At 34.6% G+C, this 14,066-nt stretch overlaps 1 protein-coding gene across 1 annotated transcript; it reads right to left on the reverse strand.

The window, feature by feature from the left end:
• Positions 1–163: 163 nt before the first annotated feature.
• On the reverse strand, positions 164–12,704 carry abcb9 (ATP-binding cassette, sub-family B (MDR/TAP), member 9). The gene is made up of 11 exons (XM_056457853.1): positions 11,674–12,704; positions 9,131–9,245; positions 8,210–8,340; positions 5,968–6,173; positions 5,671–5,868; positions 5,400–5,528; positions 3,495–3,683; positions 2,883–3,056; positions 2,527–2,686; positions 719–855; positions 164–637 (listed from the first exon to the last, which is right to left on the reverse strand). Exons 1-11 carry the CDS (start codon positions 12,302–12,304, stop codon positions 329–331), a joined length of 2,379 nt encoding a protein of 792 aa, XP_056313828.1. The 5' UTR covers positions 12,305–12,704; the 3' UTR covers positions 164–328.
• Positions 12,705–14,066: the final 1,362 nt, after the last annotated feature.

Genomic DNA, 14,066 nt, shown 5'->3' on the forward strand with positions numbered 1-14,066 from the left:
AATAATTGAAAATAAAATAGTGCTTTTCTACTGTATACCAGTACTGGCTCATTAAAAAAATTAACAATTATTTTCCATCCATCCATTCATTTTATTTCTATAACTTGAATAATACAATTAAATTAAGCTTTATACATTTAAAACAAAAATACAGTACATCGGATGCATTAAGTATTTATTGCTTAAAGTTTAATTCAAGGCGGTCCCCCAGTCTAGTAGTAAACATTCTTTGACGTGCACAGTATCCGATATATCCTAAAACCCGTAAACAAATCTAATATTAAGGCCTTCATACCAATAATCATATAAAGCACACAATTATTGTCTCTCAGTAGCGTGTTTCATACTCTGTGTCACTACAGTCCTCTGCATTCTCTTTATCTTCTGTTTTTAGCTCCCATGTTGGGGCTGGCGATGGGTTTTTATCATCTACATCTACTTCAGTGCCCAGGATCTGTCTCTGCACCAACTTACAGTAGAGGCCTCCTCTGGCCATGAGTTCAGCATGAGGGCCCTGCTCCACCACAGAGCCTTTTTCGATCACTAGGATGTTGTCCGCTCTCTCCACTGTGCTCAGTCTGTGGGCAATCACTAAAACTGTGTGCTCTCGCATCAAGTTGTTCAGAGCCTGCTGAACCTGGAACAAAATAGTGAGTCGAAAGATCAACACTAATATGTTTATTTGAGCCAGTCTTCAAAAGTAACAGTCATTGCTTACTATGTATTCGCTTTCTGAATCCAGCGCGCTTGTGGCTTCATCCAGAATGAGAATGCGAGGACTTCTAATGAGAGCCCGGGCAATGGCAACTCTCTGTTTCTGCCCACCAGAGAGCTGAGTGCCCTTCTCTCCGACCCCTATAACAACAGCACAGAGCAGCCAAGTAAGCTAGAAGTCAAACGCTTCAACAAAAGTCTGTTTCTGCCATAGATGAAAAAAAAAATAATAAAAGACTTTAAGGGCACCTATTTTACTCTTTATACAAGATGTAAGATAAGCCTTTGGTGTCTCCAGAATGTGTCTGTAAAGTTTCAGCTCAAAATACCAATCAGATTATTTATTATATTACTTAGCCTCCAGAATTTGCCCATTTTGGTGTCTAAATATGCTGTAGCTGTTTTTGTAGCTTGTGGCTTAAAATGAAAAAGAGCTGTTTCTCCCCGCCCACCACTCCCACATGCATGTCTGCTTCTCATGTGTTACATCAGATAAACAGCAGTCAGTGACAGAGACTCGGATGAAGCTGAAATTCAGCTCATTAGTCAAAAATACCAAGTAAGTTTATTTGATGTATTTGTGGTGGAGTTTATTCAAGCCTTTCTGAAATGACGAGTCACACACAAATGCAGTTTGCAGTACACACACACACGTGCGCGTTTACTAACACCATGCGGCTGTTGTGATTATAGCGGTTAAGAATTATAAAGCGATTTTACTGTCTTTATTACAAACATGCTCTGTTTTAAAAACGTTTTAAACTTATACAACTTCTAAAAATCACAGAGAGTTGTAAAAAATAGTTTAATACCAGTTTATTTGCAAAAAAATGTTCTGTGGACATGTGTAAACATGTTATTATAGAAACATGGCGCCTGTCAATCAATTCAGTGGGTGGGGAAAAACACACTCCTTTGTCACGTTGGCCTCAAAATCCCTTGGATTAGGATCCTATTTTAAAGCCACTAAATTTTTAAAAAGAGAATTCTTGGGTTTATATCACTCTGGTATGATAGTAGACACACTATACCTACACACAGTTCTGTCCAAACAGCTTACAAAAGTTGATTTTCATCATCCTTTAAAGGGATAGTTCACCCCAAAATAAAACTTTCCTCACCATTTAATTAAGTGATTCTAAACTTTTATGAATTTCTTTCTTCTGTTGAACACAAAAATAAGATATTGTAAAGAATACTGGAAAAACAGGCTTTGACGTCCATATAAGGAACAAAACAAATGCTATGGAGGTCAAAGGCTGTTTTTTCCCCAACATTCTTACTTAAGTATTTCTTCCTTTGTGCCCAGTATAGAACATTGAGACTCAAAAGGTTTGAAACAAATGCAGGATGAGTAAATGATGACAGGATTGTCATTTTGGGGTGAATTATATTATTAAATAAACAACTTTACTTCTTGGAATTATATAACTTATATATATTTAAATATATTTTTATGTCAGAATTTTTATGTCTGAGTTACATCTGGTAACGTCTTTTCAGAATTAAGACTTTATTTCTGGCAGTTGCATTTTGTATATGCTTACTCACAATTCTGATTTAATTTCTTGCAAAAAGTTTTAAAAATTGTTACTTTTGTCAGAATTGTCACTATTTATGGTGGTTGCTCAGGCTTTTTTTTGCAATTGTAACTTTTTAAAAAACTTTTGGGCTAAGTCAGATTTGCAAGATACTAACTTGCAATTGAAAGATATAAGATATAAATCAGAACAAATAATATAATATAATATAATATAATATAATATAATATAATATAATATAATATAATATAATATAATATAATATAATAACCAGAGTCATAGCCTTTGGAGAGGCCTGTTATGAAGTCATGTGCATTGGCATTAATGGCAGCCCTGATAACCGCCTCCATGGGAGCTTCAGGTACACCATAGGAGATATTCATCTGAACAGTCCGGGCAAACAGAACAGGTTCCTGAGCCACTAGTGCCACCTAAAGCAAAAACAAACAAAGACATGGCCAATTCACTACCCATTGTCAGCAACTGCTGCCCTCTCATGGTCATATCATGCACAGAAAGCCACATCACAATGTTGCAGATAAAAGCAAATACGATTCTTAAATTGTATTCTAAATAATAATTTTTTTCAAATGCAGAATTACAGAAAAACCCACACATATATCCTACCTTGGAGTGATAATATTTGTGCTGATAAGTGTTCACAGGTCGCCCATCCACCAGCACTTGGCCTTGCTGAGGGGCATAAAAGTTCTCCAGCAAACACACACATGAGCTTTTTCCACCACCAGAGGGCCCTACAAGTGCAGTTACATGCCCTGGGCGAAGACTGAAGGATACATTCTAAGAAGAAAACCGGGTTTAGTTTCCTTCACATGTCTAGGAATCATGTTACTGATTGACATCTTAGCATATCAAGTTTAAAAGTAAACAGCATTCAAAGTAATTTGCAAAACACAGTCATCGCTAATTCCTGCTTCTGTCATTTATACTGAGGCAGATTGAATCTAAGAATTATCTTCACATGCAAGCCTCAAACTTTGCAGTTCATTGATTACTTTAATCTTTGCATTTTAGCTACAATCATTTAAACAAACATTGTTTTATTATTGACATGTGATGTGATTCCAGAAACAAGCAATTCGTTTGTTTACAATTATTAATATGACACAGCAAATTAATCTGAGAAGATTTTGTCTCCAATTACTAACATTCATATTAGTAAATAGTATATTTTATTAGGAAACATCTTGATCTAATCGTTTTAATTAAGAACAATACCTTCAATACATCCATTTCTGGACGTGACGGATATGCAAATGTCACGTTGTTGAATTCCACCTGCCCCTCCATTGTCTCTGGAGCTTCTTGGCCATCAAGGGCATGTTTAGGTTTCCTGTCAATATATTCAAACACTTTTTCTGCAGCACCAACACCCTGCATCAAACCTGTGTACACCGATGATATGCTCTGCAAAAAGAATAGACAATTTCAAATATGAAAAATTTTATATGATTATCACAAGCATATATTTTAAGGGAGAATATGTAGAATTCAGAAACCTTATTATTAGCGACACCAGTGGCCATCAAGTGGCACAATAAAAGGGTTAGTTCACCCAAAAATTACAAATCTGTTACTTACCCTTATGTTGTTCCCATTCCCTGAGAACTTCCCTTCATTTTCAGAACAACAATCAAGATATTTTAGATGAAATCCAAGAGCTCTCATCCTCCACAGACAGCAACAGTCGAGAGACATTAACTGTAATACCACATCTGTTTGCCTAATTGTTGTCTTGCCCTTAGTAAATGAAAGACAATGGCAAACAAAGTTGTTTTTACAGTTTGTTTGTTTCTTGGAGTACAAAGTGGTTGTGGAGCTTCATATGTTTACAGTTAAACCACTGAAGTCACATGGAATGTTTTAACAATGTTTTTGGTTCCTTTTTTGGACATTGAACATCTCAAAACCATTGCTGTCGATAGAGGATCAGAGAGCAGTCAGATTTAATCTTAATATGTGTTTAAAAAATGAACAAAGTTCTTAGGGGATTGAAATGACATAAGGGTGAGTAGTTAATAGCACAATCTTTTTTTTGGGTGAACTAACCTTTTAATGTACATGAGGTCTGACTTGATTCACTACCCTTATGTAAACGCAGGTTTTACTTATTCATGATTATTTTTTAGAAGTCAACGTTGTGGTGGTAAGCTGTTCATACTGCCAAGACCTAAAGTTAGAGTAACATGTAAATTTGTGTGGCAATTTTCATCTCAAAAAACATCATTTAAAAAATGACAGTAGTAAGAAAGAACCAGTTAAGAAAAAAATATCATGGTGATACAGTTGAAATCAGAATTAATAAACTCCATTTTTTTTTTTAAATTTTCCCAAATTATGAATTTTCACAGCATGTCTGATAATATTTTTTCTTCTGGAGAAAGTCTTATTTGTTTTATTTAAAAAAAAAAAAACCAAGTAAGGTCAAAATTATTAGCCCCTTTTAGCCCCTATATATTTTTTTGATAGTCGGAACAAACCATTGTTATACAATAACTTGCCTAATTATAACTAGCCTTTAAATGTCACTTTAAGTTGTATAGAAATGTCTTGAACCATATCTAGCTAAATATTATTCACTGTCATCATGGCAAAAATAAAATAAATCAGTTATTAGAAATGAGTTAATAAAACTATTTTGTTTAGAAACGGGTTGAAAAAATCTCTTCGTTAAACAGAAATTGGGGTAAAAAAAATAAACAGGAGGCTAATAATTCAAGGGATTTAATAATTCTGACTTCAACTGTATGTTGAACAAACTCTGCAATTGACTGACTTCTTGATGATGGACAAATTGCACAGTTTTTGTCATTAAATTAAAACAAATAATAGTACATCCGGATCTGGCAGTGTAAGACAAAAGTTTAATTACGCCTCTTTCTTTGCATGGCACAAAGACATTGCAGTACTGAATAACTTCTCCAGCATTATCCTGAAAATTTATAAGCATTTGTTTCTGTGTCATAGAAAATAATAAGAGGCTCTAAGGAACACATCTTAATGTCACATTCTTTTAATTGCTTGTTTTGTTACAAGCTGATCAGATTTTGTCAGTAAATAGTTAATATTAAATGAAATTCTTGCATATAGCCCCTTCAAAAGAAAAACAAGAAACAAGTATACCTCCAGAGCCTCTCCAAGCTCCAGCTCGTAAATAACAAAGGAAATCAGTGTCCCTCCGCTCATCTGATTTGTCACCACTAGATGGCCTCCATAAAACAAGATTGCTACTTGTAAGGCCAGCTCAGAAATCTAAAGAAAGATAAAAATCCTATCTTGAATTTGAACTCCCAGATTACTTTTGATATGCTAAGAAATTTTTACAACCAATAAAGTTAAAGAAATACTCTTTATAACTAATATTTTTGTTAGGACATGAACTAAAGATACCTACATAGCTGGACCACATGAAGCAGGCATAGGCAATGGCTTGTTTCTTATTTAAAACGAACATCTCCTGCAGTCTGCTGTAGTACATGTCTCCTTCCTGATCCTCATTTGCAAAACTTCGCACTGTTCTCATGGCTGATATGGTTTCCTCTGCCACTTTATTGGCCTGAGCCAGTGCCGTCTGCACCTCTTTGGTTAATTTCTGTTGAACATCAAAGTATTGAACATTTCTGCTGAACATCAAAAAACACTTAGGGCATAATCATGTGCAACTGTAGAAAACATAACGTGCATAACTTGCCTTATAATACTCCCCATACAGCTTGGAGACCACAGCTATGTATGGGAAGCCCATGATGGTGACTACAGACAGTTTCCAGGACATTCCGAACATGAATATGAAGATGCCCACGGCTTTCACAAAGCTACGCAGGAACAGGTTCACATTTTGTGAGATGAGGTCACTCACCTGAGTAGTGTCTGAGGTAAGTCTAGATGTAATGTCACCTGGAAGGAAAACCATTGAGAGCTGAATCATTTATGTGTTCTGTATTGCGTGTCTTCTATCACTTCAAAGAAGTCTTTTGGAAATAACTATAAACAGCTCTCAATCTGCAGTACAATGCCAGCAACATAATAGTAGTATTCAATTTTTAGCTTGCATTAGGGTGTTGGTTTCTTTGTAAATAAAATGCTGTGTCATGCACATCTTATTTTTTGCTGGCTGCACACTACATTCAAGCCAATAAATATAAGCAACGACAAGGCCAATCATAATGCAGTATGGAAATAGATGCAAATATTATGGTGACATATTTGAAATTGGTTTCAATTTGATTGCTGAACTTTCTCTGTTTAGGGAGAGTTTACAAACTTTAATCTAAAATTAAACTTAAAATATATATGATCAAATTTGTACATTATATGTGTGTAGAAAACACTGGTTTGATTTAAAAGCGTGAATTTGAAAAAGTGTGAACCTTGCCATCCAAAAAAAAAGAGATTAAATGGATCTCAGCCCACTTCTGAATGAACTCTGGTGCAGTTTGAATGAATTATGAATGCAAATCGGACAAAAGACATAGAAACAAACCAAAAACAGGGCATGATGTCACTATGTGAGATGTACAATTAGACAAAATACAGTGGGGGAAACAAGTATTCATCACATCACTATTTTTCTCGGAAAACATATTTCTAAATGTGCTGTTGACTTAAAATTTGCAGCAGATGTTGGTAACAACGAAATCCATATATGCAAAGTAAACATTATTAATTAGTTTACAAACAAGTTGTGTAATAAACTGAAATGACACAGAAAAAAGTATTGAACACATGAAGAAAGGGAGGTGTAGAAAGGCAGCGAAAGCCCAGATAGCAGCTGAAATCTCTCAGTATTTATTTAGCAACCCTCTGCCCTTTGTCATTGTAAATTAATATCAGCTGCTTCAGTCCAACATCTACATTATCAAGAGGATGAAGATGAAACCAGCGTAGACATTTCAGCAAGACAATGATCCACAACACAGCCAAGGAAACTCTAATTGTTTCAGAGAAAGAAAATCATGCTGTGGAATGGCCCAACCAATCACCAGACTCAAATCCAATAGAAAATACTAAATAAAAATCAGATCTGGTAGACGAAACCCACAGAACCATTGAGATTTTTACACTCTGTTGAAGTCTGTGAAAAAAAATCACACCTGAGCAATGCAACCTACTTAATTCTCTGTGAGTGTCTTCTTTAAGCTGTCATTACCAAAAAAGCCTTTTATATAAAGTATTAAATACATTTCAGTAGTTCAGTATATTCTCCTTGTACATTCCATTGTTATTACACATAACAATTTTTTCAGAACCAAAGTCTGGTTCAACTGCATGTCAAAAGCTCCTTTAGAATATTTTTTCCAGATAAAACATGACGTGTTGAATACTATTTTCCCCACTGTATAAGTCATAAAAAAAACTATTTTTTTATAGAGTGATTGCAAAGAGAAGCTGTCATGTTCACCAGCGACCGAGGACTGCAGAGACCATTGGTGAACTACAAATCAGTCATGAACTACAAATCCCTTCATTCCGCTACACATACAGCGGGTTTCACTTCCACTGATCACACGCAGCTGAATCCTGTCACTATTGATTGTTTGGACTATTTATACACCCTGCACCCGTCGTTTGTTTTTGTATGGTATGTTGTTCATGTGTTGTGTTCCCGTATCTAGCCTTAGTTACTTGCTTTGTTTATTATTGTTCTTTTGATACTTTGTGATACTTGACACTTTCATGGATGTCTCGTTCTTTTTCTGTTATCTGCACGATTAATTTCTTAATTAAATGCACTTAGATCCTACCTTTTTGTATCCGTATCTTCAACGTACCGTGACAGAAGCAGGACCAAATGTATTATTTTAAACAAACTGAACTCTGACCCTGAGTGGTTTAGACTGAATGGTTAAAGAATATCAAGAAAGTGCTTCCTTGCCTTATTTTTCTATCTCTGAGAAAAGTAGCTGAATCCTGTACCTTAAATACAATATTACCTGTATGGTTGGCATCAAAGAATCCAATCTCCTGATGCATTAGCGATCTGAAGAGAAGGTTGCGAAGTCGAATGTTCAACCTGGCAAACGTCACAGAAAAGACTCCTCCACGAAACCCAATGGCTATGGAGCTAAATAACAAGTGATAAAGGGTCAAAGAGTACAAATGCATCTTTCATGAAAATGAGTACTGTAGAAATGACTAATAGATGGAAAAACGGCAACATAGGCTCATTCTGAAAATGTAGCCCTATATGTGTTGCTGGAGATTGCGAATTATGTAGCCAGAAAGACGTATGGCAGCATTTCATTTAAAAAAAAAAACGCTATGGGGCGGTATGATGCCGTCGTTTTTTCTAGCTTACCAGCTGGCCGCTTACCTCCATATGGACGGCTTTCCCGCTGTTTCCAGTTTGCCCAGTTAGCTCACCATGTACGTTGGTGGACTTGAGATGCAAAGAGGAGTTGACCACGATAACAGAGTTCGAGTCTGATGAAGAATGGTTCCAGAAAGCAGGTAAAACAAAAACAGAATCCAAAAAATAAAATAAACAAGTAAATAACAGGGTGAGAATGTAGTAAAATCTGAAAACGTGGTAAAAATCAAGCGAGGGCTTTTCTTTTTCTGGATTGCTTTTTAAAACTGTCGATTCGGTTTAGGGAAGTGGGTGGGCGGGTCAATCGGTGCTTTTAAAATTGGTTGGGTTTAGGGAAGGAGGAGGGTGGATCGGTGGATCAGACAGTCAGACATTCAGTCAGTCAAACAGTCAGTCGACAGCGGCCTCTGGTAAATTCGCGAAAACAAAAACTGCAAAAAACAACGTAGCTCATGGGACGTACTTGGTACACTCCAGAAATGTATATTGCAGTACGTTTTCAGAATGAGCCTGGGTTGAAAAAGTCATATGCAGAGTTGCTCACCTGACCAAAGCCAACACACTGAGAGTAATCATTGGTTTGGCAAAGTGATCCATGCTTTTCTGAATAACTATGCCATCTATTGCTTGCCCTGTGTAATAAGGTATAAAAGCTTCACCTGTGAGGAGGAAAATCAAAGAAAAACACTAAAGATAAGAACAATAGGGTAAACAATCTTATAAGTTACTAATTATAACACATCAAGGCGTTTATAAGCATGTAATGACTAAAGTACAGATTACAGAAATGACAAAACCACAGGAATATTGTGCAACCTGACTGTACTCTGAACGTTAGGTTTGGAAATCCATAATGTCTATAGTGAAGCTGAAAAGGATTGCATCATTTAAATTGGTATATAAAATGTGTATACACTACTGTTCAAAGGTTTAGGGACAATATTTTAAATATATACACTACCGGTCATAAGTTTGGGGTCAGTAAGATTTTTAAATGTTTTAAAATAAGCTTCTCATGCTCACCAAGGCTGTGTTTATTTCATCAAAAATACAGTACAAACTGTAAAATTGTGAAATGTTATTGCACTATAAAATAACTGTTCAAAAGTAGTTTATCATTTAATTTAATCATTTATTCCAGTGATTTTAAAGATGAATTTTCAGATTCATTAGTCCAGTCTATTGAGAAATCTCTCTAATATAAATTTTTTTATATTATTAATAATGGTTAATAATAGTTAATTAATAATTTTCAATAGTAATGAAAGCAATAATGACGGAAGTAATCGTTTAATTTTAAACTACATACAATAAGAAAGCAGTTATTTAAAATTTTTATAAATATTTGAAAATTAAAATATATTTGTTTAAATTTAATAAATGTCACCTTGATGAACAGAATAATTTTCTGACACCAAACGTTTGACCGGTAGTGTATATATTTTAAAAATTACTTTTAGCAACAATGTATTAAACTTATTAAATGTGGCAATAAAGTATTTGAAAATGCAAAACATTTTTACATCAAATAAATGATAAATATTTATGTTTATATTAAATATTTTCTTGTCCATTTAAATTGTTGACATCACCTCTACCAACCTCCTTTTCCTTTTTATTATTATTATTTAACTTGTACATATTTTTTACTCATTTTTTATTTAATATTGTTGTTATTATTATTATTACGTCATTTATCATTATTTTATTATTCATTAATTTGATTATTATATTCATTTGTCTTGTTATAAAGGTTTAAAAGAAAAATCTTTCACTATGTCTGTCATATCAAGCATTTATGTTCTTTTCACTGAATAAAATATATTATATTCATTCATTTATTCATTTTCTTTTCGGCTTAGTCCCTTTATTAATCTGGGGTCGCCACAGCAGAATGAACCGCCAACTTATCCAGCATATGTTTTACACAGTGGATGGCCATCCAGCCGCAACCCATCACTGGGAAACATCCATACACACTCACACACATACACTATGGAAAATTTAGCTTACCCAATTCACCTATAGTGCATGTCTTTGGTCTTGTGGGGGAAACCAAAATAATATTATATTAATATGATATTTTCTTGCACCGAATTTTGTTTGAATAAAAAAAAAAACATTAAAAAAATATTTAATTAAATATTTTAAATAAAAATTATCAAATAACTACATTTATTTTATACTTAAAATAATTTGGCACCCCTTTTTAATAAGTTCCTTGACAGCAGTGATGCCAAAAGTAGAATAACCTTTGATTTGGCCCTCCATCCCATCTGAGAAAAGGAGAATGATGGAGAATTTTCAGGGGAATGCCTTAAACAGAGATTGTAATTTCTAATTTAACCAAACTTTTGTTTTTTAACTGTTGATCTACAAAAAAGCTAACTGAAATTAAATGTTTTATTTAAATGTTATCATGTGAATCAGATTTTTTTTAAAAATAATTAAACAGTCACTTGATGGATAGCGGATATCGCAGACAACATCAGCAAGGGAATCAAGGCAAGCTGTATTTTTTAGTGTTATAAATGGGATTGTTTATGTTTTTATTGTAAGTTTTATTGTTCATTATAAAATATACAAAAATGTATAAGTATTAACAAAATGAAAGTATTTTAAATGTAATAAATTATAGTATTAAATTATATAATGAATCATAATAAAAAATTAGGAAATTACATTGACAACTTTACAGTTTGGTATATTTACCTCTGGCCCACCACCCTCAATCAAGTTTAGTTTTTGGCCCTTCATAAGAAAAGGTTTGGGCACCTCTGCTTTACAGGGACAATATTGAATTTATGAATTGTGATGAAGCCACAATAATAAATTTTCTTTATTAAATACCCAACTGCCATATAAATATAAAAGCATTGTTCATTGTTAGTTCAAGATCAATTTAAACTAAATAATGCCAGAGTAAACAGCCTTAGTGTATAATTACCTTACATTCAATATCTGTTTAACACAAATGATTAACTTGTGAAGTAACAATGAACTCATGACACATTTACTTGATTGATTACAACTCTTTGAATGTTAAAGTCAAACACGAGCCGTGAGAATTGTTGAGAGTGAACTTACACACAGCTGAGAGGAGAAGAAAGAAGAAAGCGATGCTCAGCAAACTGGAGTCCTTCTTACAGTACGATAGCAGACGGCCGATTGTGGCCCCTGAATGTGGATGCTCTTTCCCTGATTTCATGCTCTTCTCTCTGGACTCATCCTCAGTCTCGTCCACCAGTCTCTCCGTGTCCTCACTATCCTCTCTGTCAGACACAGCATTGGGAGTCTGAGACAAGATTTTCCAGGAGACCATGACACCTATAGCTGCCACGCAGGTCCAGGAGAACAAACTTAGGAACCAGGGGTCATACATCAGATTTCCCTCCTCAGAAAGCATCAGCAGCTTGGCCAGAGCGTAAGTCATGTTGGTAAGGCATATGAGAGCCACCAGAGTCCCAAGGTTTGACACTCTCCGAGGGCCATCACTCCTGTTAAAGAACACCCCAATGGAAGCCCCGAAAAGAAGACTGACCCGAATAAGGACTGTTCCCCACAAGTCCACTGTTGAGCGATGTATGTCAAAGTCTTCGGTTTCATCTGAAAATATATCAATTCTTGATCCATGTATATATAAGACCGTGGTAAGCACAATATCCACTAGAGTAAAAACCAGGTTGCAACTAACAATCACAGCAACCCTCATTTTCATACACCTGTTGAAGAGGCTGCTCCACCACACACACACAGACACTAACTGACTCTCCTATGGAAATGTGAGCAACTTAATTCTATATGTAAGTGATTTATATAGGGAGGGTAAACATGGTAATGACAGCAGCACGGCGTGAAACCGGACTGGCAGGACTTGAATAATAAAGAACAGCGGGTCTATTTCAATGTCAAGTTGTTTCGGCTGGCCTGCGTACAGTGCGTAGCTTGATACCTGGCACTCATACATTAGGACAGTCCAGAATATCGATTTGAAAATCATACGGTTTTCCGTCTAAACGCCTGCTCATTGTTTCCTTAATAAATAAACAGTTGGACCGAGAATAAAACTTATCTTTGTCCCATCATTTAACAGCCGGTCAACCATCCATCGGCTCTTCTTAACAGCAAGGAGAAATGACAGGAAGAGGGGAAAGAATACACTCGAAGCCCTGCCTCCACGACAACGGGCCAATCAGAAAGGGTTCTGGTCACATTGGCGAAATACATGAGTGTTTACATATTTCGAGGAGAAATTGCGTGAGCTTTTTTGAAAACACAGGCATTTTTAAAATGGATCTTATAATATATATTATTATATTTAAGTATGCTAAAATTACTCAAGTGGGGAAGAAACTAATATTTGGTTAAATGCATACATATTCTCATATTATATTTGAAAAAAATATATATAAAAAAATGTTATCTACAGTTGTGGCCAAAAGTGATTTTTGGTCTTGGAAAATGTCCACTTCACCATTGCACACCATGTGGAATTTCTAAACAATACAAGTGTGGTTATTCTTGAAAAGATCACCACAAAATCACCACCACAAAATCACCACATGGTACCCATTGTGGTTTGTTGAAAGTGCTATAGAAATAAATTGAGTTGAGACGAGTTTATTTACCTTTTATATATTTCCCAAATGATATCTAACAGAGCAAGAAAATTTTTACAGTATGTCTGATAATATTTTTTCTTTAATGGATCATGTACTGCATTGTATTGAGTTAGACATTTCGTCTTTGATTGTATTGATTATTTCTAGTGGCGTCAATGTACTGCAGTTAAAGTGGTGCACTATATGTAGTGCACTTATAGTGGAATTCTACATTGCCGGCAGATACAGTTGAAATCAGAATTAGTAAACCCCCTTTGAAGTTTTTTCTTCTTTTTAAATATTTCCCAAAACATGTTTAACAGAGCAAGGACATTTTCACAGTATGTCTGATAATATTTTTTCTTCTGTAGAAAGTCTTATTTGTTTTATTTCAGCTAGAATAAAAGCATAATAATAATTTAATAATTTAAAATAATTTAAAAATGACTTATTATTAAAAATAATAATAAAAAAAACATTTTAAGGTCAACATTATTAGCCCCTTTATATATTTTTTTCTCGGTAGTCTACAGAACAAACCATTCTTATACAATAACTTGCCTAATTAGCCTAACCTGCCTAGTTAATCTAATTAACCTAGTTAAGCCTTAAATGTCACTTTAAGCTGTAAAGTGTCTTTAAAAATATCTAGTTAAATATTATTTACTGTCATCATGACAAAGATCAAATAAATCAGTTATTAGAAATGAGTTAAAACTGTTACGTTTAAAAATGTGTTGAAATTTTTTTTCACTCCGTTAAACAGAAATTGGGGGAAAAAAAGGGGGGGGGGCCTAATAATTCTGACTTCAACTGTAATTCTTCCATTTGCTGTATTTAATTAACCTTAAGATCATTAAAACATAACTTTAAGCTGTT

The sequence above is a fragment of the Danio aesculapii genome, chromosome 5 (assembly GCF_903798145.1).
Source record: "Danio aesculapii chromosome 5, fDanAes4.1, whole genome shotgun sequence".
Lineage (NCBI taxonomy): Eukaryota > Metazoa > Chordata > Actinopteri > Cypriniformes > Danionidae > Danio > Danio aesculapii.

Coding starts and splice junctions, on each gene's coding strand:
- abcb9 (XM_056457853.1), bottom strand. CDS start 12,304: ATGAAAATGAGGGTTGCTGTGATTGTTAGTTGCAACCTGGTTTTTACT. Junction 8,341..9,130: donor AGTGTGTTGGCTTTGGTCAG/GTGAGCAACTCT, acceptor CTTGTTATTTAG/CTCCATAGCCATTGGGTTTC. Junction 2,687..2,882: donor ACAAATATTATCACTCCAAG/GTAGGATATATG, acceptor TTTTTGCTTTAG/GTGGCACTAGTGGCTCAGGA.